The sequence below is a fragment of the Podarcis cretensis genome, assembly GCF_951804945.1.
Source record: "Podarcis cretensis genome assembly, chromosome: 13".
Taxonomy (NCBI): domain Eukaryota; kingdom Metazoa; phylum Chordata; class Lepidosauria; order Squamata; family Lacertidae; genus Podarcis; species Podarcis cretensis.
Genome location: NC_137182.1, coordinates 40,681,153 through 40,706,774, shown reverse-complemented (window position 1 = coordinate 40,706,774; position 25,622 = coordinate 40,681,153). Strand labels below are relative to the sequence as shown.

The 25,622-nt window shown below is 46.6% G+C and overlaps 2 protein-coding genes across 3 annotated transcripts in view; both read left to right on the top strand.

The window, feature by feature from the left end:
- Positions 1 to 1,811: 1,811 nt before the first annotated feature.
- CD2BP2 (CD2 cytoplasmic tail binding protein 2) lies at positions 1,812 to 9,577 on the top strand. The gene is made up of 7 exons (XM_079951384.1): positions 1,812 to 1,969; positions 3,181 to 3,262; positions 3,542 to 3,674; positions 5,430 to 5,587; positions 6,701 to 7,205; positions 7,605 to 7,726; positions 9,245 to 9,577. The coding sequence occupies exons 2-7, from the start codon at positions 3,188 to 3,190 to the stop codon at positions 9,353 to 9,355; spliced, it is 1,104 nt and encodes a 367-aa protein (XP_079807510.1). The 5' UTR covers positions 1,812 to 1,969; positions 3,181 to 3,187; the 3' UTR covers positions 9,356 to 9,577.
- A 1,629-nt stretch (positions 9,578 to 11,206) lies between these two features.
- Positions 11,207 to 25,622, top strand: part of LOC307201852 (integrin alpha-X-like) — a 36,120-nt gene continuing 21,704 nt past the window's right edge. The window contains exons 1-12 of one of the 2 annotated variants that reach the window (XM_079951339.1): positions 11,207 to 11,373; positions 15,444 to 15,567; positions 15,658 to 15,758; positions 16,062 to 16,123; positions 16,812 to 16,926; positions 17,885 to 18,012; positions 19,077 to 19,225; positions 19,318 to 19,471; positions 19,653 to 19,785; positions 20,274 to 20,350; positions 21,955 to 22,075; positions 22,179 to 22,315. In XM_079951339.1, coding sequence (XP_079807465.1) covers positions 11,310 to 11,373; positions 15,444 to 15,567; positions 15,658 to 15,758; positions 16,062 to 16,123; positions 16,812 to 16,926; positions 17,885 to 18,012; positions 19,077 to 19,225; positions 19,318 to 19,471; positions 19,653 to 19,785; positions 20,274 to 20,350; positions 21,955 to 22,075; positions 22,179 to 22,315 — 1,365 coding nt within the window. In that variant the 5' untranslated portion in view covers positions 11,207 to 11,309. Of the gene's footprint in view, positions 11,374 to 14,999; positions 15,131 to 15,443; positions 15,568 to 15,657; positions 15,759 to 16,061; positions 16,124 to 16,811; positions 16,927 to 17,884; positions 18,013 to 19,076; positions 19,226 to 19,317; positions 19,472 to 19,652; positions 19,786 to 20,273; positions 20,351 to 21,954; positions 22,076 to 22,178; positions 22,316 to 25,622 lie in introns of those variants that run through there. The other variant, XM_079951340.1, reaches the window with a different exon arrangement.

Genomic DNA, 25,622 nt, shown 5'->3' with positions numbered 1-25,622 from the left:
GAGGGAGGGCAACACTGCCATGTTATATTTATTTTCTAATGCCTGTGTCTGGGGAATATGAGGGTCATCTGGTCCAATCTCTTCAGTGCAGGAATCCTTTGTCCCAATATCAACCCTGAGATTAAGAGTCTCATGCTCTGCCAACTGAGCTATCCCAGCAGCTTGGAATAGTTGGGAGTAAGTCTGTATACCACCCTGGCCTGCAGGGCTGTCTTAAGCATATCCTGCGCCGTGCTGCAAAGATCCCTCTGCCTCCCCCCCACCCCACCCCCCACCCCGTTTCCCAGAGTTGTTGACTTTTCCCCAAGCCTCTGCAAGGGGTCGCTCTCCTCCCACGAAGACTTGGGAGGCAAGCTGCACACCCACAAACCATGTGGTTGGCAGCTGGAGGGCGTGCAGGGAAAGGGGAGGCCACCGGCAAAGCCGCACAGCTCCCCCACTCGCTGGGGTGCCCCTGAGAGGCCGGCGCCCTGGCGCAAGGCACCACTAAGCCCAATGGGAAAGACAGCTCTGTTGGCCTGTCCATGCCCTAAGATCTTTGAGTGAGGTCCTTTTTCAAGTGCTCTTTCTAGTGAAAGTACATTACGTATCGAACAGAGAAGATTTTTACTGTCACGTTACCCTAACTTTTCAATGCAGAAAATATAATTATCGGTGCCAGGCCAAGGCATTTTTCTTTGCCCAGATATTTTAAATGGTTTGTTGCCTCAGTCTCCCTTATCATTTTATAGTTCTTCTTCTCCTCAGTTTATTGTTCATATGAAGTTGTTGCTGTTGTTATTTGGAATAAATATTGTTTATGTTTATTGCACACAACCCTGACATCAGTTTGAATGAAAGTTGGCCTAGAAGTACAGTAAAGTAAATTGTAGCCCAACCCAACAATTGTATTGTGGCATAAGCTCACTTTGTCTACAGTATTAAGAAACAAGCTACTGCTTGTGGCATGGTAAATTTGTTGGTGCCGCAAGACTCTCTCACTGCAACAAACTAATAGGGCTAAAGACATATTAAAGGCTGGATTAGTACCCTAATCCACAGATTCTTGCAGGCAACGGCAGCCTCTGCCTTAACTAAACATGGGAATCTCTGCATGCTGTGTCTGGTGGGACATAAAGCCAATAAATAATAATAATATGTGGGGTTGCTTTTTTTGGGGGGGGGGTGTTATTGGGTTGTTGTTTTTATTTTGATCATTTATTTCATGGTTTTATATTTTGATTTTGTTCTGTGAACCACCCTGATACCTCTGGGTGTGGGTGTGGATATATATATATATATATATATATATATAACAATATATATATATATTGTTTGGTGGCAAGGTAAAGAAGAGGCTTTCTGCATCAGGCTTAAACAAAAGGTTCATCTGCCCTATGATTTGAAAGGGCCAAGGAGATGCTTGTATCTCCTGCAGCTGTTATTCAGGGATACAGTGCCTTGAACCATGGAGATTCAGTTTAACCATTATGGCTGAGGGTTGTTGCTTGACCTGTTTCAGGAACGTGTGTGGTTCCCTTTTAATTCCACCTGCAGTATTTGCGCCATTAAAACCACATCAGTTTAAAGAACTACTCATTCCTAAGGTCGAAGTCCTATACAGGAGGAAGTCCAGTGTGCGTGGCTTTGCACCCAGGCAACCCAAGATACACTGGAGCTGAGCAATAAACTGCACAATTCCTGTGGGCTGCACAGGCTTGGAATGATATACAACTTCCGCCCGAGGAGGAGATCCAAAATTAGGAAATTACCCGCACCGCGCGCGCGCGCAGGCTTTGCCCACACTCTTCGTGCTAGTCGGCGCGAACGAAGCCGGCGCTTGCCAATACTTTGCGGTCACTTCCGGAGCGCGTGCGCCGCCGCCTGCTTAGCGTCACGTCCTCGTCGAATGGCGCGGCGGGACCCGGATGTTTATTGCCTCGCCGCGGTGGTTTGAGAGTTGGGCAGCGGGGGCTGCGTGAGGACTCAGGTGGGCGTCGCATTCCGTCGCGCGGGGGGAGGATGCGAGTGACGTAATGCGCACATTCTAATAGCTCCCGCCCCGCCTGAACGTCTGGCTGCGGGGGGTGGGGGTGGCGGCGGCATACCTGCCCAGGTGCGCTCCCAGGTCAATGACCCCCCCCTTGCTCACACCTGCAAAGCGCGGGGCGGCCTCCGAGCCGTGCGAAAGGCTTCTTTGGAGTTTGGGAGGCCTCTCCCTCAATTAGTTAGCGTGGTTAATTTAGGAACGTAATTGGTGTCGGGGTTTCTTTTTAATAATAATAATAATAATTAAAAAAAAAAACCCACCCACATTTTGCCTGGAGTTCATTTGCGTTTTGGTCCTCTGGAGATGATGAAGAGCAGCGAAGCTTGACTACGTTTGGATTATTTCCAGCAGCCAAAGTACAGAGGACGAAAAGGAGGAATTGTAGAAGAGTTGGAAAGGGACCACGAGGGTCATTTGGTCCGGCCCCTTGCAACGCCGAAATCTTTCACCCAACGTGGGGCTCGAACCCATGATCCTGGGATTGAGTCTGCCAGCTAATTGGAGCATTTTACCTTTCTCCCAAGGCTGCTGTTAACTTTAGTGGTCAGAGCTCAGGTGTTGCACTCCTTGCTCTTTAGAGGCTTATTAGCCTGCATGCACACATCCCTTTTTGTGGCCCCCAAATAAAACCTGAGCTATGTGAAAAAAATCCTTTTAGAAGCTGAGTAAATTATGTATACAAAACTTAAATGTGCCATTCTTACTAAGAAATTTGGGGTTTCTTAGTGCAGCTATTTCTAAATCAAAGCATTGTGATAGAATACACAAGGAGTTCTTATTTGCTATCTTTTGTTCATTGAGTTTACGTAACAGGTTGAGATGTATTGTGATAGGATTTGCTTTTGCAGAGGGTAAAACGATGTGTATAAAACACATCTCTGTACCAGTATATGCAGGAAAGATGGAGCCTACAGTTACTTTGTTTACAAACCCTCCCCAGAGACCTGCATGGTGGAGATAAAGCCCTTTCCCCTGAGACCTGCATGGTAGAGATAAGGGCCTTATCAGCAGTGGAAGCAGCATTATGCAAATTCTGGTTAACCAAACCCATCAGAACAGCCAAGCCCCTCTCCTGTGTTGCCCACAGATAGCACTCTTGGGTGTCTTGCATCCCCTCTGCTCATCTTTTGAATCTGGTTTGCTTTTCGTAGAGCCATAATGTCAAAACGCAAGGTGACCTTTGAGGACCAAGGCGATGAGGATGAGGAGGAAATGAACTTGCCAAAAAAGAAGGTGAGCGAAAGGGGCTATTCTCCAATATCTTCATATTCAGGGGATAAAGTGAACGAGGAACTGCGCGTTTAAAGCATATAAAATCTGAGAGCTTGACTTGAGAATGCACAATGGCTTATCCTGAAGATTTAGGGGAGCTTAAAAGAGGGATAAGCTGCTGATTTGGAAAAAAAAATCCCTCTAAACTAGTGATGCTGGGGAATACAGGCAGATTCTTCAGCTTCTGAATGGATAATTTCTGCATTCTTTACCAACCAAACCCCCCCCACCCTTTAACAGCTGGTGGAACCTGCAGTTGGAGGCCCAGGCAGCCGCTTTAAGGGCAAGCACTCATTGGACAGTGATGAGGAGGATGACGAGGAGGAAGGGCGAGGCAGCAAATATGACATCCTTGCATCAGATGATGTAGAAGGTAAGTATGGAACTGGAACCATGGTACGTGTACATATTTGGATAATGAGATTCTGTATTCTGTGATATTTCAACTTTCTGAAACCCCCCAAAACAGCAAGCCAGCCACTAGTCCCTATAAAGACAAGAGAGGCTACTTTTGCTTGGAACTGCAGTGGTATGGATGTGGCAGACCTAAAGGAAATGGAGCCATGGAATATCTATTTCAGTACATAAGAGGGGAAATCTGCATGAAAACTAAGGCTGCAATCCAGGGACACCTGGGAGTAAATCCCACTGAACTTAATAGGATTTAATTCTGAGTAGATATGCATGGGATTGGGCTGTATGTGTTCAAGGCCCTTTGTATACATTATTTCATTAAGCCTTACAGCATCCTTTTAAAGTAGGTTGTGTTTAGGTATTCACAAATTTTGGAAGGTCTTGGTAGCGAAGACAATATTTTGGGTTGTCGGGACCCTTTAAGAGGCCTCATGCATGTTTTGTTCAGAAGTAAGCCCACTTGCTCCCAGGTAAGTGTGCATAGGATTGTAGCCCCTGATCTCATAACTACAGCTCTATGGAAGATCAGTTCACCCCAGTTCCCCTGTGGAAGATGAATACTCCCCAATTCAGCTCCCAAAGTAAAAACTGGGACTTGTTTTAGCGGTGGGTGATTGTTAACACTCATAGTACTTCAGCCTCACACCTCTGAGCCCCCTGAAGCCATGCCAGAGTGCTGAGCTAAAATAGGGGGTCCTGCCTCTATATATGTACGTGTATAAACACTATTGGGACGCGGGTGGCGCTGTGGTCTAAACCACAGAGCCTAGGGCTTGCCAATCATAAGGTCGGCGGTTTGAATCCCCGCGACGGGGTGAGCTCCCTGCTCCTGCCAACCTAGCAGTTTGAAAGCACCTCAAAGTGCAAGTAGATAAATAGGTACCACTCCGGCGGGAAGGTAAACAGTGTTTCCGTGCGCTGCTCTGGTTCGTCAGAAGCAGCTTAGTCATGCTGGCCAGTAAAGTGAGATGAGCACCGCAACCCCAGAGTCGGCCACGACTGGACCTAATGGTCAGGGGTCCCTTTACCTATAAACACTATTGGATGTACTAGGGCTAGCAGAATTACGATTGCAGAGTGGAAGGATTCATAGGGGATAGGGCTATCGATGCCCACGGACCATGATGGCTGTGCTCTTCTTCCACAGTTGCAGGCAGCAATGGTTCAGAATACCAGTTGCTGGAAACCATAGGTGGGGAGAGGGCTCTAGTGCTCAAATCTAGCTGGTTTTCTACAGGCAACTGATTGGCCACTGTGAGAATGCTGGACTACATGGGCCACTGGCCTGATCCAGAAGACTCTTCTCAAGTTGTCGGTGTTGGTGTTGAAATATATTTTAAAAAATTAAAAAATTGTCCAGTAGCACCTTAGAGACCAACTAAGTTTGTTATTGGTATAAGTTTTCATGTGCATGCACACTTCTTCAGTGTAGGTGTTTACTAAGTTTATATACCACCCTATACCCAGAGGTCTCTGGGCGGTTCACAGAAAAGATTGCAACATATATAATCAGAATAAAAACGGCAACCCAGTAACACCGCCCCCGCCCCCCCAGAAAAGAGCCACATTTTAAAAGGGTATAGGATGTTCTTACAGTTTTTCGTATCAGCCCTGCTCTAGTGATTTATTAAAGTTAACATTCATTTTATTCTAGTATTATGAGAGGCTGTTCCATCATAATTTGACCCCCCCCCTTTCTTGTTTACTCTTGTAGGGCAGGAATCTGCAACTATTGACTATGAAGATGGGGTCCGGATCACTCCATTCAATTTGCAGGAGGAGATGGAAGAAGGCCATTTTGATTCAGAAGGCAACTACTTCTTGAAGAAAGAGGCGATGATTCGGGATAACTGGTTGGACAACATAGATTGGGTAAGGTTGCCTGTCTGGGCTGATCAGAAGACAGTCTGTGACAACAGGGAGCTGATAACCTTGGCTGTTCCTACAGTGTGTAGAGAGAGGGGCTGGATTGATTCCCCAGTTGCACTGTACCAGGAAGCAAAGCATCAGTTTTTGTGCTTGCATTGTACTATCATAAATACAGAGATTCTGGGAAGTAATTCTAAAATGTCTGCAAGAGGGAACAGCAGTAGGGGGAATGGGCTATAGTTCTGCGGCCAGGACAGGAGCAAACTGGGTTCATGGCTCAAATCTGGGTACCATAAGAAGTCAGAAATAAATCAGGTTGGTTGTCATAACTAAGCTGCTTTCCTGCATGGTCCTCAGGACTTAGAGTTCTTGGAGTAATTCTGAGACAATATAGCCTTGGAGTCAGCAGCTCTCCCAAACCCCAGGGAGCTTCATACTTGACTAGGGATTTGATGCTGTGTACGCCCATACAAGCTCCGCACTGCGCACGCAGTAACTTGCACAATAGAAACCAGTGCAAGGATAGACATGAGAAATAGGCAAAATGGGTTAGGATGTGGGTTTCCCTCCCCACCCTGTTTGTGGATTCCCCCCTTCCCCTGTATGCTTACAGCACAGGTTAAACTTCAGAATTTTATTACCTTTCGAAAGATGTCTGCAGTTGGTGAAAACATAGTCAGGTGCAGTATTTTAAAACTAAGTAAGTGGGAATAATTTTGCTCTCTTACCTCCATGGCTTTCTACTACCACAAGAATTGGACAACCAGTGAATTAATGTTGCATCAAACAAGGCTGCTATGATTCTTGGGAATATCTAATAGAAACAGGGAGTGCAAATAACAAAAAGGGTATTATTTCTGGCTTGCGGCACCTGCTAGAGTTCTTTGACTGGATCTGAAGCCCATACATTGGGATCGTAGCGTTGGAAGGGACCCTGAGGACCATCTCGTCCAACCCCCTGCCATCCAGGAATTTGCAGCTGCCCCATTACGGAGATCGAACCTGCAACCTTGGCGTCATCAGCACCATGCTCTAACAAGCTGAGCTAATCCACATTTTGTAATGGTCTGCCACTTGCCTCTTACAGCTTTCCTGTCCCTTTCGCTTCCCAACCAGGTCAGGATAAAGGAGCAGCGTCCTGGTCAGAAGAAGCCACCGCTAGATTCTGCCGATGAAGACGAGGAAGAGGATCTTGAAGTCGGACGGGCACCTTTGGACAAGAAGGCGCTGCTGGAAGGGATGGTGGCCTTGGTGCTGCCTGGCGAGACGGTGGCCAGGGCCATCCAGAGGCTGGGAGACAAGGGCGGGCCCAAGAACAGCGGGCGTCAGAGGAGGCCTTGGAGCCGCCTCAAGGCAGAGGAGGCAGAGCCAGCCGAGGAAGGAGAGCCCCAGAAGCCCGGGTCGCCAGAACGGAAAGAGCAGCTGGAGCGCCTCTCGGGGCTGGCTGACCAAATGGTGGCACGAGGCGTGTATGAGATCTACCAGGAGACTCGGGAGAAGCTGGCGCTGAGGCTCCGGGCCCTGGAGCAACCTCCTGCAGCAGCATCCGCAGCCGAACCGGAGCTCGATATGTTTGCTGAGGATATTGATGAAGCGAAACTGGGGGAGAAGACACCAGCGGGTGAGTCCTTTTGTTGGGAACTGCGTTGCTGTTTTGGGAAGACCAAAAGCGCATGATTTGCAAAAAAATAATAATCCCCTGGTGCAGCTGCTTGCTGAAATTTACCGCTGCAGATAGAGGAAGGTGTGTTGTGCTCATTTTCTGCCTCAGAGAAAAGTATTCCCTCTTGGGAAAAGGCTTCTGCTCTTAAGATTCTCTTCGATATTTGAGCTTTCAACATGCACGGTGTTTCTGTGGGGAAGCATTCAAATGTGGGATCACCCACCCGGCCCCCAGAATCCTGATGTTTGAAGTAGTACAGCTGTACTACATGACTGTCCTGATTGTATTTCGGATCTTAGCCATTGGGTTATTGTTGGAATTGGCAACCTGACACAAGTTCTAACATTCTTCCGGCAGTGGGAAGTGAGGAGCAAAAGCAGGCCGACGACGATGCTCTCTCTGAGGTCATGTGGGAATACAAATGGGAGAACACAAACACGTCCGAGCTCTATGGCCCCTTTAGCAGCTCCCAGATGCAGGTAAGAGACAAAGTGGGGCAGTCAAACCACTGTTATTTCTCTCTCAGATATTTCTTCATGTCTCTCTCTTGTCTTAGATCTTGTCTTCATCATTCAATCTCCATTCTTTCCACCTATACCAGTGGCCTTTTGTTGATAATTTTTTGTTTTTCCATCCTTTCAGTAGCCTTTTTCCTCCCTCTTTTCTTTTTTATGTTCATTTCTTCCCCTAAATCTTTGATCTTCACGTCCACCTCTATCCATTTATTGTTCCTGGGTGTATAAGTCTTGTCCGTGGTTGCAAGTGCACATGGCTGTGGCTTGCCTGCTGAGGTGAGTGAGCAGCTGTGGGCATATTGGAGAAACAATGTGTTAGATATCTTACTTGCCCTTTACCATGTGGTCCCAGGTGTGTTGCAGCAATAAAATATAAATCATAAAAACAAATAAAACATTGGTAACTGTAAAACAAGAAAAGTGTAAAAACAAAAGCAGTTCCATATGTAAAAATAATGCAAACATTTAATGAAAGTATCGTATATGCAAAGACAGTGAAGAATAATTCCTGTACACTGGGATTATGAACTCCACTTAAGCAAGGAAATCATGTTGCTAGAGAAGTTGTTTCAATTTGTAGTGACAGCTGTCAAGCTGCATCAAGGATTTTTTAACACTAATGTAATCAGTTGCCACAGAGATCTTTTGGTTACATTTACTACTGCAATTCTTTGTTCTGAAAGATGTCCTTCAGTTTGTTAAACCTCCTCTTTCTATGCTCCTCCTGATGGAAATATGCAGATGGGGACAGATATATCCCTACTTTATTTACTACAAAGCTTGATGACTAATCAACAAAATGTCTGATTACTGGAACGGCGTCCAAGCACTGAACCACTGGTATATCACAAGTGGACTGATTATTACTGCGTTTGCAATTGTTCAAGATAAAATCTATTTTGGAAAAAGAAGAAATGAACATTTCACCACTGATATATTACGAGTGAACTGTTTATTTACTGTGTTGGCTTTTGTTTAAGATAATACCTCTGAGTAGGCTGCCTAGAAGTGCAAAATCTGGACTATTCTTGCACATCACCATTCATTTTCTCTGAAAATATTGCCAGCAATGTGTGTTGTGCAATATCTCAGTTACAAAACTGGGCATTGAGTGCAGAATTTGGGTTCTGCAGAATCTCCGGTTTCATCTTTAAAGCCAAGTTTCTAGCCTTTCACAACCTTCATTTCCATGCCTGTTTTTGAGTGAAAACCACCTAACGCATTTTAGTTTGTAGGACCCCCACGTCCATTAGGTGCACCAACTTTTTTTTTTTTTTTGGCTCTCCATGTGTCCAGATTTTGTTGGTCCCCTCGATATGCTAACGTCAGTCATGTTTGAATTTGCTGGTTATGTTGATAATTTCCCCCCAGTGCTTGTTTGTTCACTTCACCCCCTGGCCCCAACCAGTTTGCCAGCTCCATCTCTTTTCTCTCAGCAATTCCCTTTCTCCTTCAACACTTTCCTCTTCTGTATCCCTCCAGGACTGGGTATCCCAAGGCTATTTCCCCGATGGGGTTTACTGCCGTAAGGTGGAGAATTCCGAGGGCCAGTTCTACAATTCCAAGCGCATTGATTTTGACCTCTACACGTGATCGGAACCCGCCTCCTGCCCCACTGAGCACAAGAGATGCAACTCAACACAGTGGTGGACTGAAAGAACTTGCCGGACTTTAGGGGGTGGGGGCCAGGGGAGGAGAGGCGTGTGTGTGTTTGTGTGCGTGTGTTTGCAGAGGGAAAGAGGGAGAGGTTTGCTTTGCCGTCTCATTCTGAGGTTGCTTCGCATTTTGCGAGAAATAAAAAGAGTCAACCTTAAATTGGCTGGGTTGGTTACTGTTTCCCTGCTGATGATTCCCGTTTGTTGGGCATAGGTTAGGGATTGGCATGCAGCCTTCTAGCTGCCAGTTCTTGTCTGCTCCTCAATGCTTCCAGTAGCATCTTAAGTGATGGGGAGGAGAGACTCTCATACTCAAGCAAATAGAAGATTTGGGGGAGGTAGAGAGGGTAAAACTAGTTGCCATTCAGTGACTGTTCTGCCATCTTGCACAATATTTGGTGGAGAAATTGTGGTTTACTTTGTGTCTATTACTATTTTCATATGTAGGGATTGCCTTAAAGGGGGCCTTTTTTTACCCAAACTTACTCATGACTCAAATTTTATTCATTGCTCTTCAGCTCCTTTACGAACCTCATGAGAAGGCCATGCTTTTAAGTGTGCCCCTCCCCCTTTCATCTACACCCATGCCTCTTAGATCTTACATGGTAGAGTGTTTAGGCAAATCAGATGGTGGCTTCCCTTTGTAATACACACTAGTCCAGAGCCCTTAAAACAAGACAGGTATTTTTGGTACATGCACAGATTTTTTTAAATGGACAATTGCAGAAATTAAAGCCAACAGCAAAATAAAAACAACTTCTAAATGTTGGCCGCATACAGATATTTTGGTGTTTTGAAAGGGCAGCAAGTTAATTATTACAGTATTTTTTTATTGTCGGGGAGTGGTGATCACGAGATTTCCTGCCACAAGCACAGAAAATAATTTCACTAGCTTTGGAAACTATGCAACTTGACTTGGGGGTGGCACGGAGAGATTTCTGCTCTGCCTGAGGCGACAAAATGCTTTGGGCTGTTCCTGTCCATAAGGAAGAAACTTCATTTTCAAAGAGGGTGCTAGGAAAGGGGGTGCCTTTAGTTTCTGTGATGCTGGTCCAGTCGGTTATCCAGTAGATCAGAGCTCATTTAAGATCTTATAAGTCGGCCATCCAGCACAACTGTCCCACACTCAAGTAAATAGTTGTGTTACTTCCTCGGAAGCTAGAATTCCCACAATATATTTATTGTGGGTTCTTATGTTTAAAAGCTGAAAACATCCCACTAGCAGGCTCAGAAAGATGGATAATGGGTTAATGTTCTGGCAGTGAGAAACAAGCCACTGATGTACAGACCAAAATAGAGGTTTGGTAGTCTGAAGTCCACATTTCCTCCGTATGGGGAATCTAGTGCTCTGGATATTAGACTGCCCCATCATTCCTGGCGATTTTGTCATTCTGGCTGGGGCTGATGGGATTTGAGAGTCCAGCACCACAGGTTCTAACCCCTTCCTTTAAGATGTCTTACTGGAACACACTGGAAAACATCCCTAGCACAGTTTTCTGTGTCTATTGATGGGTTGCCCTCTAGGAAGCACATCCTGAAAGTGACGACGACCCTGTGTTTGCCCCCAGCACCTGATATGCAGGGATATACTTTTGCTGAACATTGGACATTCAGTGGCGAGAAAAACTTTGTCTGATAGGTTTTGTCTGTCCCATGCAATGGGAATGGAATGGAAGAAAGCCTCTGGGGAAAGAGGCAGCCCTACTCTGTTAATTTAACATTGTCTAGCATTTAATGTTGGGTGTGGTTTGTAGGTGGCGCAAATCAGATTCATGCTGAAACTGAGGGGGGAACGGATACTGGTGTGGCAATAATAGGAAATGAGATGCCAGACTTTGCAGCAGCGCAGTCTCCATGCAAGTCGGCCACAGAGGACTGGATGAAGCAACAGCATGGAGCCTGCCGTCGAAACGAAGTGGATCCTCAAAGCTGCTTTCTTTCTCTGCCTTGGCTTGTGTACGTACTGCAGCTCGACTTTGGCTTGTGGGGCAGGTGTAGGGTTGCCAACTGATCCCAAAGGAACTGGCTTTGGCTTGTTCCTGTGTCTTTAACAGCAAGTTGATCTGCAGCAATCGGCAGGTGAACCTGTTCTCAGCTTGGAGAAAAGTAGTGCCACCTGCTTACAGCTGTTGTAAAAGGCACAGGAGCAGGGGTTGGGGGGTTTTCTGGTTAAAGTTGGAGCCATCAGGAGTTGGGGCAGCTGGTTGGGTTGCAGGTAAACTGAATCAGGGCTAATGGGGGAGGCAGGGAGGGGGCTGCAGTGTTTTAGACAGTGACTTTAAAAAAGGAACAAAAACTTGCCGTGCGTGGGAAGGCTTGCTCAGTCAAGCACTGAAATAAGGATTTTTAAAAAACCAAACAATGTTTCTACAGGTCTAGTGGTATTAAGTGCTTACTAAATAATAACCCCACTTTGCATTTATTTTGCCTGTGTTTAAAGCCTGTCGCACTAATCCATTGTAGTTGTTACAACAGCCCTGTAAGGTAGGTTAATATTCATCTCTCCATATTGTTCGGAGCGGTGCATCGAGTTGTTGAAAGCTACCTTGAGAGCTTGGGGCTAAAATCTGAGACCTTCCTACCTCGCGCAACCAATATGAGGCTAATTAATACTGCCCCACTGCGCAGGGCTGTTACCAGAATTACAGAGGCTGGCTCAAGATGTTCAGCAGACAGCCACTTTATAGACTACTGCAGTGTGTAACGTGGGGCTACCCTTGAAGGCTACCCAGCATCTTCAGTTTGTTCCAAACTGGTTTGAGAACGAGAGCTGCGTGGTCTCGCAAAACATGTTGCTGCTCTTCAATGTTGTTCACTGGCTTTCCAAATTCTGCTGAAATCGTTGAGCTTAACCTAAACAGCCCTATACAAATCGGAGCATGGAATAAGGATGCCTGCCTTCACATGGCCCTGTCTGTTCTCTAAGCTAAGGCAAACGTATCCTGACTCAGGTGCCTTCGAGCCTCAGAAATTGACAGTGGCAAATGCAGGCACTTTTCTGTTCTGTAGCCAGAGCCTTAAAACAGCCTTCCCAGGTGTATCTAATCTAATCCACCCCCTGCAACATCTATCCAGGGCCATCTCCTATATTTTAGGCAATTGTCAAGGTTATTTTATTCACCCAGGCTTTTAGTAAACAGAAATGTCGAGTCTTTAGTGATGCCTATTGTTTTTAACTTTCGTGTCCTCTTTTTTATCGTTGCTTTATCTGGCTGCTTTTACTGTATACCTTTTTTAATAACCTGTTCCTCTGCCCCTCTATTATTTGAGATTTGATTGTAAGCCACCTTTGACGTTTCTTCAGAATTGAAAAGTGGGATAGAAATGCTTACATAAACAAATGAGATGGTAGATTCCTGAGGTGGTCTAGTGGACTGTACCACTTGAGACCGCAAGTATAATGCTGTATTATTATTTTTTTAAAAAAGCAGCCCCCCACCTGGGTACACACAAAACTAGAACTGCAGGAATAAGCATGAGTTTCGGCTCTTTCTCCCTAATGCAAGGGTGGGAAACCTCAGCCCATGGAGGCCAGGCCAAATTTTCCCTAAATCACACCAGATGTCATATGTAACACCAGGTGTGGGGCAGGAAGAGGCATGGCACATCCTATCCCTGCAGCAAACAGAACTGAACTCTCTTGTGCATCAGATGAAGGGTGGAAAACTCAAACCTGCTTGGTGGAAGTCCCTGAGAAGGCTCCTTGCACATGAGAGTACATCATGCACCTGAACCCTGCAGAAAGCGGGACTGAACTCCCCTTGTCAAAGGCGGCTGGCAGAACAGGGGGCTAGGGGAGAGAGAAAGAGCTGGGACCACTGTCCCCAAAAGCTTTACTAGATGGGCAGTTTCATTTTAGTCCAACACTGATGGCGGAAGAGTTTCCTTTGCCCCACCCGAGGGCAGCGGACTACCGTATGTTCCGGCGTATAAGAAGACTTTTTAACCCAGGAAAATCTTCTCAAAAGTTGGGGGTCGTCTTATACACCAAGTTGTCTTATACACCGGAAAATATGGTAGATTGGAGCTGCAGGGCAGCGGATGACATGGTACACACACCTCTGCTTCCCACCATCCTGTAGCTGCTTGGCACACACACACACACACACACACACACACACACACACACCAAGCATCTTATGTCTGAAGCTGTTTCCTCAGCCTACCAAATGGTAGGACCACCTCCGCATTGGCATCAAGCCAATGTTTAAGGGCATCTGGGCTGCCTGCCGCTTCCCCAGTGGGGTCCCTGAGGGCATCTTGAGCAAGGGAGCTGACACGGCTTCCTGGCCTCTGGCGGCTAGAGTTACTTCAGGGAGCAAAAAGGCCTCATCGCCACCACAAACCCTTCCCTTTCTTTTTCCACTGTGTGCATTCTGACACATTCTGTGAAGAAATAACATGCACCCACTGGCACGCTAAGAAAACTCACGGGGATTCAGGGCATTGCAAAGGTGTGGAAGAGGCCATAAGAATGGGAAGGAGAATAAGGGTCAAATGACTCATCTAGCCATCTCTTTGTCAACGGAGAAGCCGCGTGTTGGGGAATGTCCAAATGTGGCCAACTTCCTCCCGGCCAGACATGTGGGTCAAGAGCCAAATGTATGCATGAGGAAATAAAATATTAAAACTCATACGCTAAAAGCAGTGGCGCCTACGATGGGGGTGGGCTTGCATCCTGCTGCAGCCAGGCTATCCCTAGGAATATTAGGCATTTTTGTAGCATTTTTGAGCACTCTGAGTCCATTTACATACGGTTTTGTTGTAAAACTTATGCAGAGAGCTTGGAAAGTAGGTCAACAGCACTATTCTTTCTTCCCGCATCCTCACTGCAGAGCAGGGGTTGCTGCTGGGAGAGAACGGATTGCCTGAGGGAGCTTCCTGCATGTGCAAGATTTGAACAACTTATAGAATCAAATAATTTGTAGAGTTGGAAAAGATCCTGAGAGTCATCTAGTCCAACCCCCCTGCAACGCAGGAATCTCAAGTAAAGCGTCCGTAACAGATGGCCACTCAACCTCTGCTTAAAAACCTCCAAGGAAGGAGAGTCTACAACCTCCTGAGGGGGCCTCTTTCACTGTGGAACAGCTCTTACTGTCAGGGAAAAAATCTTCCTGATCCATAGTTCAGCCATTAGATTACGCCAGCTCCATGTAGCTCTCTTGGAAAGTGCCAACCACAGACTTTCCACCCCAGCATTTGGAAAGCACAGACTTCATCCAGTCAGTCAGAGGTTGCCTTGTTTCCAAAGAGCAGCATGTGAACTTCAGCTGCTGGCTGTTTGTGTTTCTCTTCTCTGGCATTTCCCCCTCCTTCCTTGAACCTTCCCTTATTGTCTGCCCCTTCCACCCACTTGCAATCTTCTTAGGCTCCCTGTCTCCTTTTTCTAGACACCTGTTGCTTCTACCTGTGGCCACTTGTCCACATTTCCTAGAGACAAGATGTGTCCATTCCCCAGCCAAAGATTTAGCTGCCAGATACCCCTGGGAAGAAAACAGAACCCTGTGCTGGCTCCAGGGTTTTGTTTTTTGGGGGGTGGAGTGGGGGGTTTACAGGCAAAATATCCTGAACAGGCCTCCTCCCTGCCCATTCACTTGCCTTTGGGCCCAGCCTGTATAACTATCCAGCATATAACTCTAGCAACCTATAATAACAAGATGTAAACAAGGTTGCTCCCCCTCCCCAAAGGAACAATGATTTACCAGGGACTGGGGTGAGTCAATAGGGACAGCTGGAGCATAGGCATAATATACAATATTCACAGTGGCAAAAAGTGTAATAATATATGGACACTTGGGCCTCTTTATTCAATTGGTAGCCTCTCCAATTGCTCCCCATCCCCCAACCCAAGGCTGCTTTCAGGTGGGGCTTTTTTAAAAAAATTGTTTTAAGCTCAAATTGGAACTTGAACATCTTCCACATCTGGAAGAGCCCCTGGCAGCTTGTGAAAAGGAAATGTTTTCTTAGCAGTGTTGATGCACCGAACTCTCTGTGCCACAGCATTCTGCTACCATTTTCCACTCTAGGTTCTGCAGTCTCTTCAGATTTCAACATCATTGATACAGAGACTCCGGTGTTTTTCCGAGGTGACAAGGCCTCTCAGTTTGGCTACCGTGTTGTCCAGACGAGAGCAGATGATGGCACGTCGTGGTGAGAACCAAACCTTTGCCAGTTAATTTTGTTCAGAGCAGCCACATGCCCATAAACAGTTGTTTTCTAAAACTTGCTTCCCTCCTGCAGGTTGGTAGTGAGTGCCCCCATGTCAGGCAACCGGACAGGATCGCTTTTACGCTGCTCGTATGATACAGAGAAGTGCCAGCCAGTGGTTCTCCACCACAACAGTAAGCTAAAAATTTGTGTGCCTCCATTCTTCTGAAGGTGAGAGTGTCGCATCTGATGATTTTATCTCCTGAGAAGAGAGAGGTAACTCTTGAGGGCATATCTGCACTATAGACTGATACAGATGTTACAAGTCCCTATTTACATCAGTTAAATTTTGGAGGGTATGCAGAATAGCTAGGAACTCTGTGTATGTATTAATATCCATGAGACATGGGGACAAAGTCTCTTTATATATTATGTCTCTCTCACTTATATGTCTGTCTCTTTTTTCTACATGCCATCTCACCTTGTCTGAAACAAAGATACCTCTGGAATATCTCTGGGACTTTCGCTGGCTGCCGATAAATCAGACTCCAAAATAATAGTAAGTAAAACCAGAGTGGAATCAAATAGCAAAATAGTGCAAATCCATGGGTGTGTCTGCGTTTGCAGTGTCTGTCACTCAGAAAGGAGGTGAAACAGAGGCAGCCCTGATATTAGTGAGAATGAGGCAGCTGCCTCAAGCAGCTGATTCAGGGCATAATTAAAGGAGGAAAAAATCATTTTGAAATTTATTAATATTGTATTTTTACTGTCAGGGATGGGAAGAGGAACTTGTGGGATTTTCTGCTTCAGGTGACAGAATAACTTGACCAGCTGTGGGTGCCTTGCAACTTGGCTTTGGAAAGAAAATACTGAGCTCAAGCAGAAAATGCCCTGACCTGGCCTTGAGGAGGAATTTCTCTGGCTGAGACAATCTAGAGTCACATCCATATCATACATTTAAAGCACAGTTATGTCACTTTAACAGCTCCCCTGAAAATTTTACTCCCCTGAAAGAATCATGGGAAATGTAGTTCAAGGATGCTTGGAATTGTAGCTCTGTGGGGAGTCTCCTAACAACTCTCAGCACCCTTACTAAACTACAGTTCCCAGGATCCTTTGGGGGAAGCCGTGGTATAAGAGTGCTTTAAACATTTCAATAAATAACTCTATGGTGTGGATATGACCTAGGTGAATCAGCTTAAGAGACAGGGATCCCATGGCTGTTTTCATCCTTCCTGTCCACACAGGCCTGTGGCCCAACATGGGAGCGTCGATGTGGGGACTTTGATTATCTGAATGGTGTCTGCTATATCATGAGCAATTTTAACCAACCTGCCGAAGAGATCCATCCAGCTTTCCAAGGTAAGATTCGGAGAAAATTAGCTTCACATGCCTCTTAGCATATTGCATTAATAAGCTAGGTTGGGGAGCATTGGTTTGGTCAAGGGGAAGAGGAGACAATCGTGCGCATGAAGTTGGACTAAGGTTGTCACACATATTGTCTCCTTTTAAGTGCTGCAGCACAGTTAGAAATTCAGTATGTGCAACTTTTCACCATTGCTGCATCTGCATGCCAGGTGAGAGTTATTCTGCAGTTCTAGCACCCCAAGATAAGCTTTGGCCTACCCCATATTGTATTTATCAGGCTATCCCCTTTGAGTTCCATGGCAATTCTCTCCAGTCAAACCATTCTTTTTGTACATTGCTCTGTAATACACAGTGACCCAATATGTCAATTACAAATAAGGAATTTTGACCGCTGCAAATCATACTTGCACACCTCCAGAATGGTGTCTTCTACCTGCATCGTGTCTCTCAGAGGTCACTCTCCTGAAGGTGTGGATGTTTGATTTGGGGTGACTCACAGCTTAGTTTGGGGTACATGTCCTTGGTTCCTTGTTCATTTTGTTTTTAACTATTATTGATGTGGGCTTGTACACCTGGCAATGTCATGTACTAAAACCAAATACTCGGTTGGACATAATTCTGGAACATCTCATGTTCCCTTGGAGGTGTGGCTCTGTGATTTGTGGCAGCCCAAAGTTTAATTTGGGATGTTCAGACCCAATTCCTCATTTGCAGTTGTTACCTGAGATTATCATGTGTTAAAGACCGTTGTGCAAAGGGTTCTGACTGGAGAGAAATGTTGTGGCTCTTGAATGGGACAATCCCCACATTATGGAGACCTGCAAAGTTTATTTTAGGATGCTGGGGCATATCGGCTTCCGTTCCTCGTTGAGGCTATTCGTTTGTCTTTGTTTTGGGATGTCGTGGGAATGCAATCCATTTTCCACACCCATCATGCCTCTTGTCCACTCAGAGTGCACTGTTGGCGTGGATGCTGTGATCTTATTTGATGACTCTGGGAGCATTTCTGAAGGTTCCTTTCTCACAGTGAAGAACTTCACCCTTCAGCTAATGGCTTCTGTTTCTGAGGCAGATGTGCAGGTGAGAGCAATAAGGAGCTTTTTGGCGCTGCATGTGGGAAGTGACTGGGTGGGTGGGTGGGTGTCACTGGGCTTTGCTTCTTAGGTCACACCCCCTCCATAGTTTCAAAGCACTCTTATAGCATTTAAGCAGTCATGGCTTCCCTCAAAGAACACCAGCTTGTTAAGGGTGTTGAGACTCATAATTCCCCTTTCTCAGATTTCTGAGAGGGTTCTTTCCCAGCCCCACCTGGAGATGCTGAGGATTAAACCTGGACTTTTTGCATGCAAAGCAGATGCTCTACCATTGAGTTTGAGTTTGAGTTTGAGTTTCACCTGGTCACAGGCCCTGCCAAGTTTGAAAGGCACCCCCATGTGGCACTGGTCATTCTTCATCTGCTGCCCTTAATTCTGTACTCCTTCCCCGTCACTGCCATTGCTGGGCTGCCCTTCTCATGCCCTCTTGTTACTACTGCTTGCTTTAGAAAAATATATTGAATGGTTGGGCATCAGGTGCTGTGAAGTGAACCACTGTGTCAGCTAGACTTATTTACCCAAAATGCTTCTGGGCAGCACATGGCAGGCAACTGAAGGCTGGCAGATGTGGTGGCATGCAGCACACGCCACAGTTTCCCACCACTCTAACAATTGCCACTCACCATCTGGTGTCATTTGCCAGAGAGGAGCTCCTGGGCTTCTAAGTCCTGAATGTTGACTAACGGTGCCAAAGTGTGGGGTGTGCTCACTGTATTTTCATTGATGACATAAGCCATTCTCCAAATGATATTGATTCTTCACATGTGCTTCCAAACTCCCCACTGCATGGGGAAAGAGGAGCAGTGCGGTGTAGTGGTTAAGAGCGGTAAACTGTAAACTGGTGAACCAGGTTCGATTCCTCCCTCCTCCACATGCAGCTGCTGGGTGACCTTGAGCTAGTCACACTTCTCTGAAGTCTCTCAGCCCCACTCACCTCACAGAGTGTTGTGGGGGAGGAAGGGAAAGGAGAATGTTAGCCGCTTTGAGACTCCTTGGGGTAGTGATAAAGCAGGATATCAAATCCAAACTCCTCCTCCTCATGTCTTCCAGTTTGCTATGGTCCAGTTTTCCACTGAAGTCAACTTGGTTTTTGATTTTAACTACTACAATGCATTTAAAAGCAAGGTGAAGGAAATAGTTGACGCAATTCAACATACCAAAGGAAATACTCACACCCCGACTGCCATCCGCTATGTGGCGTGAGTACCAGGGAAATGAATCTTTGGGTTGGAGGAAGAGCCAGGTGCCTTTAGTCCCTTCAGACCCAAGCCATTTGCTGCCTTCTTTGCAGGGATAAAGTCTTCTTACCCAAGCTTGGCATGCGACCTCACAGCAAGAAACTCCTCATTGTCTTGACCGATGGCGAATCCAATGACGTGAAAACCACATTTGAAGTCGCTATACAGGCTGCAGATAAGAAAGGCATCATCCGTTATGCCATTGGGGTATGGAGTTCAAAACCATCATTGAGGTTGCAATGTGTGGATTCTATGACTGCACCATGCAAGCAGACAAGTGCAGGATTGGTCCCTTGGGGAACCAAGTGCTGAGGTTATATGTGGCAGGGACCCATTAGTAATGGGGGGACAAGACGTCTTTATAGAAATTCCCTGTTGCTTGTTCCAGGTTGGCAAAGAAACTAGAACAGATGAGCTGAACACAATTGCTTCGTCACCTAATAATGTTTTCGAAGTCGACAGCTTTGATGCGCTCAGTAGCATTCAGAACCAGCTGAAGGACAAGATCTTTGCCATTGAAGGTCAGTGTCGCAAGGTGATGGAGCATCTTGGCTGATGCTCAGTTTTGTCCAAGAACTATAGGCGTGGTACAGTAAAGGGGGGGGGGCAGGATGTAAAGAACTGAAGTACCTAACAAGGGAATGAAGTTTAAGTTTCAGAATTCACAAAATGACATGGGCACTGTGGAACAGGGTGAGCCATTGTGTCAATCATTATTGCTAATGCTGAGGCATCCAACAGATTCACCGACACTGTGCAACCTGACTCTGCCTGGCCATTTGCAAAGGAGGTGCAAATGTGGGGGTGCCATCCATGCTGAAGCCCCACAACAAAAGTACTTCTTGTACGAAAGCTTACTCTTCTCCCAACCCTGGAAAATTGCATTTGTTCTGCTCTAACGTGACCATTTAGAAAGGACAGATTTTGAGGCCAACCTTCCTCTTCTCCTTGCCCCCCCTTCCATTCTTTACCTCTTGCCTGTCTTAATTATCTTCCGTTTCCCCAAAAGGGACCTCTGGAATCTCTGCTGGCAATTCATTTCAAAAAGAACTTTCTCAGGGTGGATTCAGTGCCCTCCTCACCCCAGTGAGTAGAAAGTCTTGTCATAAGAACATATGCTTTGTTTGGGGTATTTATATCCCACTTTTTAGGCAGACCTCACAAAGTGGTTTACAAAAGACCATCCGAACAATAAGTGTGTGTGTGTGTGTGTGTGTGTGTGTGTGTGTGTGTGTATACAGTGCTTTTTTTCTAAAAAAATGTTTGGGGTATACTCATTTTGACTCAAGAAATTCACCATTTTATAGTTCAAATCGGGGAAAATAAATACAGTAAATGGACAAAAGAATAAAGATTCACAAAATGTTTAGGGGTGTGCATACCCCTGCGTCCCCCCAGAAAAATGCATGTGTGTATGTATAAAATAAAAGGGAACAATAACATTGTTTTAGAAGAAGCTATAATTTGCTTCCACTCCCTTTAGGACCCTGGCTTCCAATGTTATGAGAGACAGTGAAAAAGTAATCCAATTCTATTTTCCCATTCAGTTATGCATCTCAGTCGGTTCCTCTTAATCTTTCATTCATTAGTTCTGAAAACAATTCCTACCACTGTCCCTATTTAAAGGGAAGTCTCTCCTCATGGGCTGCCACAACTAGCAATACAACACTGTGTGGGATGGATTTGTCTTTTTGCCGTGCAGCCTCCCCCCCCCCCAAATTTTCCTTTGGGGAGCCTTACTCATGAATGTTTTCTGCTGCTGCGGAGAGTCTGATCACCATATATAGAGAAGGACTCAGTTTCTCCCCCTACCGATTGGTTCGCACCCTGGGAATGTTGTTCCCTTTGTGTGTATGTAGTTTGACTGTTTGGTTCACGTCATTTGCAGCTCTGTGCTCTGCAGGTATCCTCCTGTAGTTCAGCTGTTCCTATTTGTAAACTGATCTGGATTTGAATCTGTATACTGGCCTATAAGGGATAGGACTGGTTGGAGAATAGTTTTGGACTAGATGATCATTGAATAAATTTAATAAATTTGTGTTGTTTTTTTAAACACCACAATAATTCTATGATTACATGTAGAACACCCCGTTATTTTGTTATGCAGTGTGGAGAAATGCTTGACTTGGCTGTGGTTTGGTCATTAATTGGAGGAGAACTGAGAGGTGCAATTTGACTAATGTCTAAAACAGAGAGGGCTGGGGAGTAGAGCTCAGTTATTGTTATTGATGTTGTTGTTGTTAATTCAATTGTCATATCACCCTTTATCAAAATGTCCCAGCACATTTTACGGAGCACTATAAAACACACATAATAAAAAACATAATAATAGATAGCATCATAATAATATAATCCCACAGCTTTAACAAGCCATAGATTATTTAATGACCAAAGGGTAAAGAGGAATGGTTTTGCCTGGTACCTAAAGACATGTAACCATGGCGCCAGCCGAGCTTCTCTGCGGAGGGTATTCCACAGTCAGGGAGCCACCACAGAAAAGGCCCGTTCTTGTGTTTCCACCCTCCAAACCTCTTGGGGAGCAAAGACATAAAAAACGGCCTCAGATGACAAGTGCAGGGGCCAAGTCAGTTCCTATGGCAGTCCTTCAACACCGAGAAACCACCACCACACCTGGGACTGCAGTCTGTACTCCCCTCCCTATCTTTCTTCACACCTCCATCTTCTTCCAGGGGCATGTGGTAACTGGAGCTGTTGGTGCTCACACTTGGTCTGGGGGTCTGGAGGAACAGTCTTTGGGAGACCCTCCCCAAATCCAATTCCTGAACATTTCCTTCAATGTCTCATATCTGGGTGAGTGAGGCAGCTTCTCCTTTGCTTCCATATCTAATGGCCTGCCAGGAGCTAACTCATCCAACCCGACGTCCACAACCTCCTCTTTCTTTGTCTCTGACAGGCTATTCGGTGGCTGTAGCTCAGCGTGGAAAGAAGCAGTTCTACATAGCTGGGGCTCCGCGATACCAGCATGTTGGAGCTGTCGCAGTCTTTGAAAGCCAGAGTAAGCGCTTGGTGGTATTCCCTGAAGGGGATCAGGTAAGAGGCAGAAACCGGGGTGCAGATCAGTCTCCCATTCACTTCATCTTGGGTGTGAAAGTTGTAAGCTGCTCTGAAAGTTGAGTTTTAAAGCAAGGCAGGCTACCTTAACTAATCTAGAACCAGCAGAGAGATAGGAGCGCAGGAGTCAGTCTCTTGGCCCATGTAGTTTGGTACTGTCTACACTGACTTGGCAGCAGTCAGCTTCAGGCAGCGGATATTCCCATCCCTGCCTAGAGATGCTGAGGATGGAAACCTGGGACCTTCTGCATGCCAAGCAGGTGTCCTACTGCCTTTCCCCTCTTTCTCTTAGAAAGTTTACTTCAAACACATGGAAGAGACAGAGGGAATTAATAATCGAACAGCTTGTCAAAAATCACTGAGCAGCTGCTAAACAATAAGCAGACATCATATTGATAGTGACTAGGAGTAAATCCTGCAACTACAGTTCCTGGTGCAACTGGACTTCTCTGCGACCCATCCCCTCTGCAGGGAGGTGGGACCAATTCGGATGGTCCGCCCCCACCACTTAATGGATCCAAATGGTTTCCAGAGAGTGGTAGGGGATGCTTTATCCCATGTTGATGGCCTTTCAGCCGATTCCCTGGTGGCCCGCTGGAATGTGGAGTTAACCAGGGCTATTGACTGTTTGGCTCCGAAGCGCCCTCTCCGATTGCATGGAGCCCGGACAGCCCCGTGGTTTTCCACGGATCTGAGGGCAATGAAACAATCGTTGAGACGGCTAGAGCGCCGGTGGCGGATAACTCATTCCGAATCTGACCGGACACAGGTTAGAGCTCAACGTCGAGCCTACCAAGTGGCGATAGCGACGGCGAAGAAGAATTTCTTCACCGCCTCTATTGCATCTGCAGAAAACAGCAGCAGGAGACTTTTTCAGGTGGTTCACAATTTAGTGGAACCACCTGCAACATCGGGGCCCAGTACGGGCCACATGTTCTCCTGCAATGATTTTGCAAAGTTTTTTGCAGATAAAATCGCTCAGATTCGGGAAGAAGTAGACTCCACCGTGGGAGCAGGGCCGGGGCGGGAGAGTGCTAGAGTTCTGTCTAGTCAAGTTGAGTGGGATCAATTCCAATCTGTTACCTCCGAGGATGTGGACAGGCTGCTTGGACGAGTGAAGCCAACCACCTGTCTCCTGGATCCTTGCCCATCCTGGCTTATAAAAGCTAGCCGGGAAGGACTGGGCGATGGGCTTCGTGGGGTGGTGAATGCTTCCCTCCGTGAGGGAGCCTTCCCAGACCCGCTGAAAGAGGCGGTTATTAAACCGCTTCTTAAAAAACCATCTTTAGATGCGGCCACGATGGCCAACTATCGCCCAGTTTCAAATCTTCCATTCTTGGGCAAGGTGATTGAGCGAGCGGTGGCCGAACAACTCCAGGCACGCCTGGAAGAAGCGGACCATTTGGATCCCTTCCAGTCGGGATTCAGGCCTCATCATGGGACTGAAACTGCCTTGGTCGCACTGGTTGATGATCTTCGGCGGGCTAGGGACAAAGGTGAGAGCTGTTTCCTAGTTCTGCTGGATCTCTCAGCGGCGTTTGATACCATCGACCATAACATCCTTCTGGACCGTCTTGAGGGGCTGGGAGCTAGGGGCACTGTCATACAGTGGTTCCGCTCCTTCCTCCTGGGCCGTGTTCAGAAAGTGGTGGTGGGGGATGAGTGTTCAGACCCCTGGGCTCTCACTTGTGGGGTGCCTCAGGGTTCTGTCCTCTCCCCCATGCTTTTCAACATTTACATGCAGCCGCTGGGAGAGATCATCAGGAGGTTTGGGCTGGGTGTTCATCAGTATGCGGATGATACCCAGCTCTACCTCTCCTTTAAATCAGAACCAGTGAAGGCGGTGGAGGTCCTGTGTGAGTGTCTGGAGGCGGTTGGAGGATGGATGGCGGCTAACAGATTGAGGTTGAATCCTGACAAGACAGAAGTGCTGTTTTTGGGGGACAGGAGGCGGGCAGGTGTGGAGAATTCCCTGGTCCTGAATGGGGTAACTGTGCCCCTGAAGGACCAGGTGCGCAGCCTGGGAGTCATTTTGGACTCACAGCTGTCCATGGAGGCACAGATCAAATCTGTGTCCAGGGCAGCTGTTTACCAGCTCCATCTGGTACGTAGGCTGAGACCCTATCTGCCTGTGGACTGTCTCGCCAGAGTGGTGCATGCTCTGGTTATCTCCCGCTTGGACTACTGCAATGCACTCTACGTGGGGCTACCTTTGAAGGTGACTCGGAAACTACAACTAATCCAGAATGCGGCAGCTAGACTGGTGACTGGGAGCGGCCGCCGAGACCATATAACACCGGTCTTGAAAGACCTACATTGGCTCCCAGTACGTTTCCGAGCACAATTCAAAGTGTTGGTGCTGACCTTTAAAGCCCTAAACGGCCTCGGTCCAGTATACCTGAAGGAGCGTCTCCACCCCCATCATTCTGCCCGGACGCTGAGGTCTAGCGCCGAGGGCCTTCTGGCGGTTCCCTCACTGCGAGAAGTAAAGCTACAGGGAACCAGGCAGAGGGCCTTCTCGGTAGTGGCGCCCGCCCTGTGGAACGCCCTTCCAGCAGATGTCAAAGCGATTAACAACTACCTGACATTCAGAAGACATCTTAAGGCAGCCCTGTTCAGGGAAGTTTTTAACGTGTGATATTTTATTGTATTTTTGCTTTCTATGGAAGCCGCCCAGAGTGGCTGGGGAGGCCCAGCCAGATGGGCGGGGTATAAATAATAAATTATTATTATTATTATTATTATACCTCGGGTTACATGCACTTCACGTTACAGACGCTTCAGGTTACAGACTCTGCTAACCCAGAAATAGTACCTCGGGTTAAGAACTTTGCTTCAAGATGAGAACAGAAATTGTCTTCCGGTGGCACAGTGGCAGCAGGAGGCCCCATTAGCTAAAGTGCTTCAGGTTAAGAACAGTTTCAGGTTACGAACGGACCTCTGGAACGAATTAAGTACTTAACCCGAGGTACCACTGTATTAAAATCTGAAAAGGCTCTATTCCTGTGTTTCTCCTTTTTCTTGTGCCCCCTTCTCTGACTGACCTTTATTTGGTCACAGATTCCAGTTGACTATCGGATTAATTCTGCCATGGGATACTCCTGTCAGTCTCAAACTGCTTCACATCAATATTCCAAGAGGGTTTTGGGCCTACATCTTCTCTCTCTCTCTCTCTCTCTCTCTCTCTCTCTCTCTCAGGGCCAAGCTAGACATGAAACTAAAGATATGAGTGCCATTAGCCTGCCCTGTTCTTAAAATCTAAGTAATTGGTGGTAAAGCTGTGATC

Excerpts from the sequence above, each read along its gene's own strand:
- CD2BP2 (XM_079951384.1), top strand. The coding sequence starts at position 3,188 with ATGTCAAAACGCAAGGTGACCTTTGAGGACCAAGGCGATGAGGATGAG. Across the intron at positions 3,263-3,541 it reads TGAACTTGCCAAAAAAGAAG|CTGGTGGAACCTGCAGTTGG; the intron begins GTGAGCGAAAGG and ends ACCCTTTAACAG. Across the intron at positions 7,206-7,604 it reads GGGGGAGAAGACACCAGCGG|TGGGAAGTGAGGAGCAAAAG; the intron begins GTGAGTCCTTTT and ends TTCTTCCGGCAG.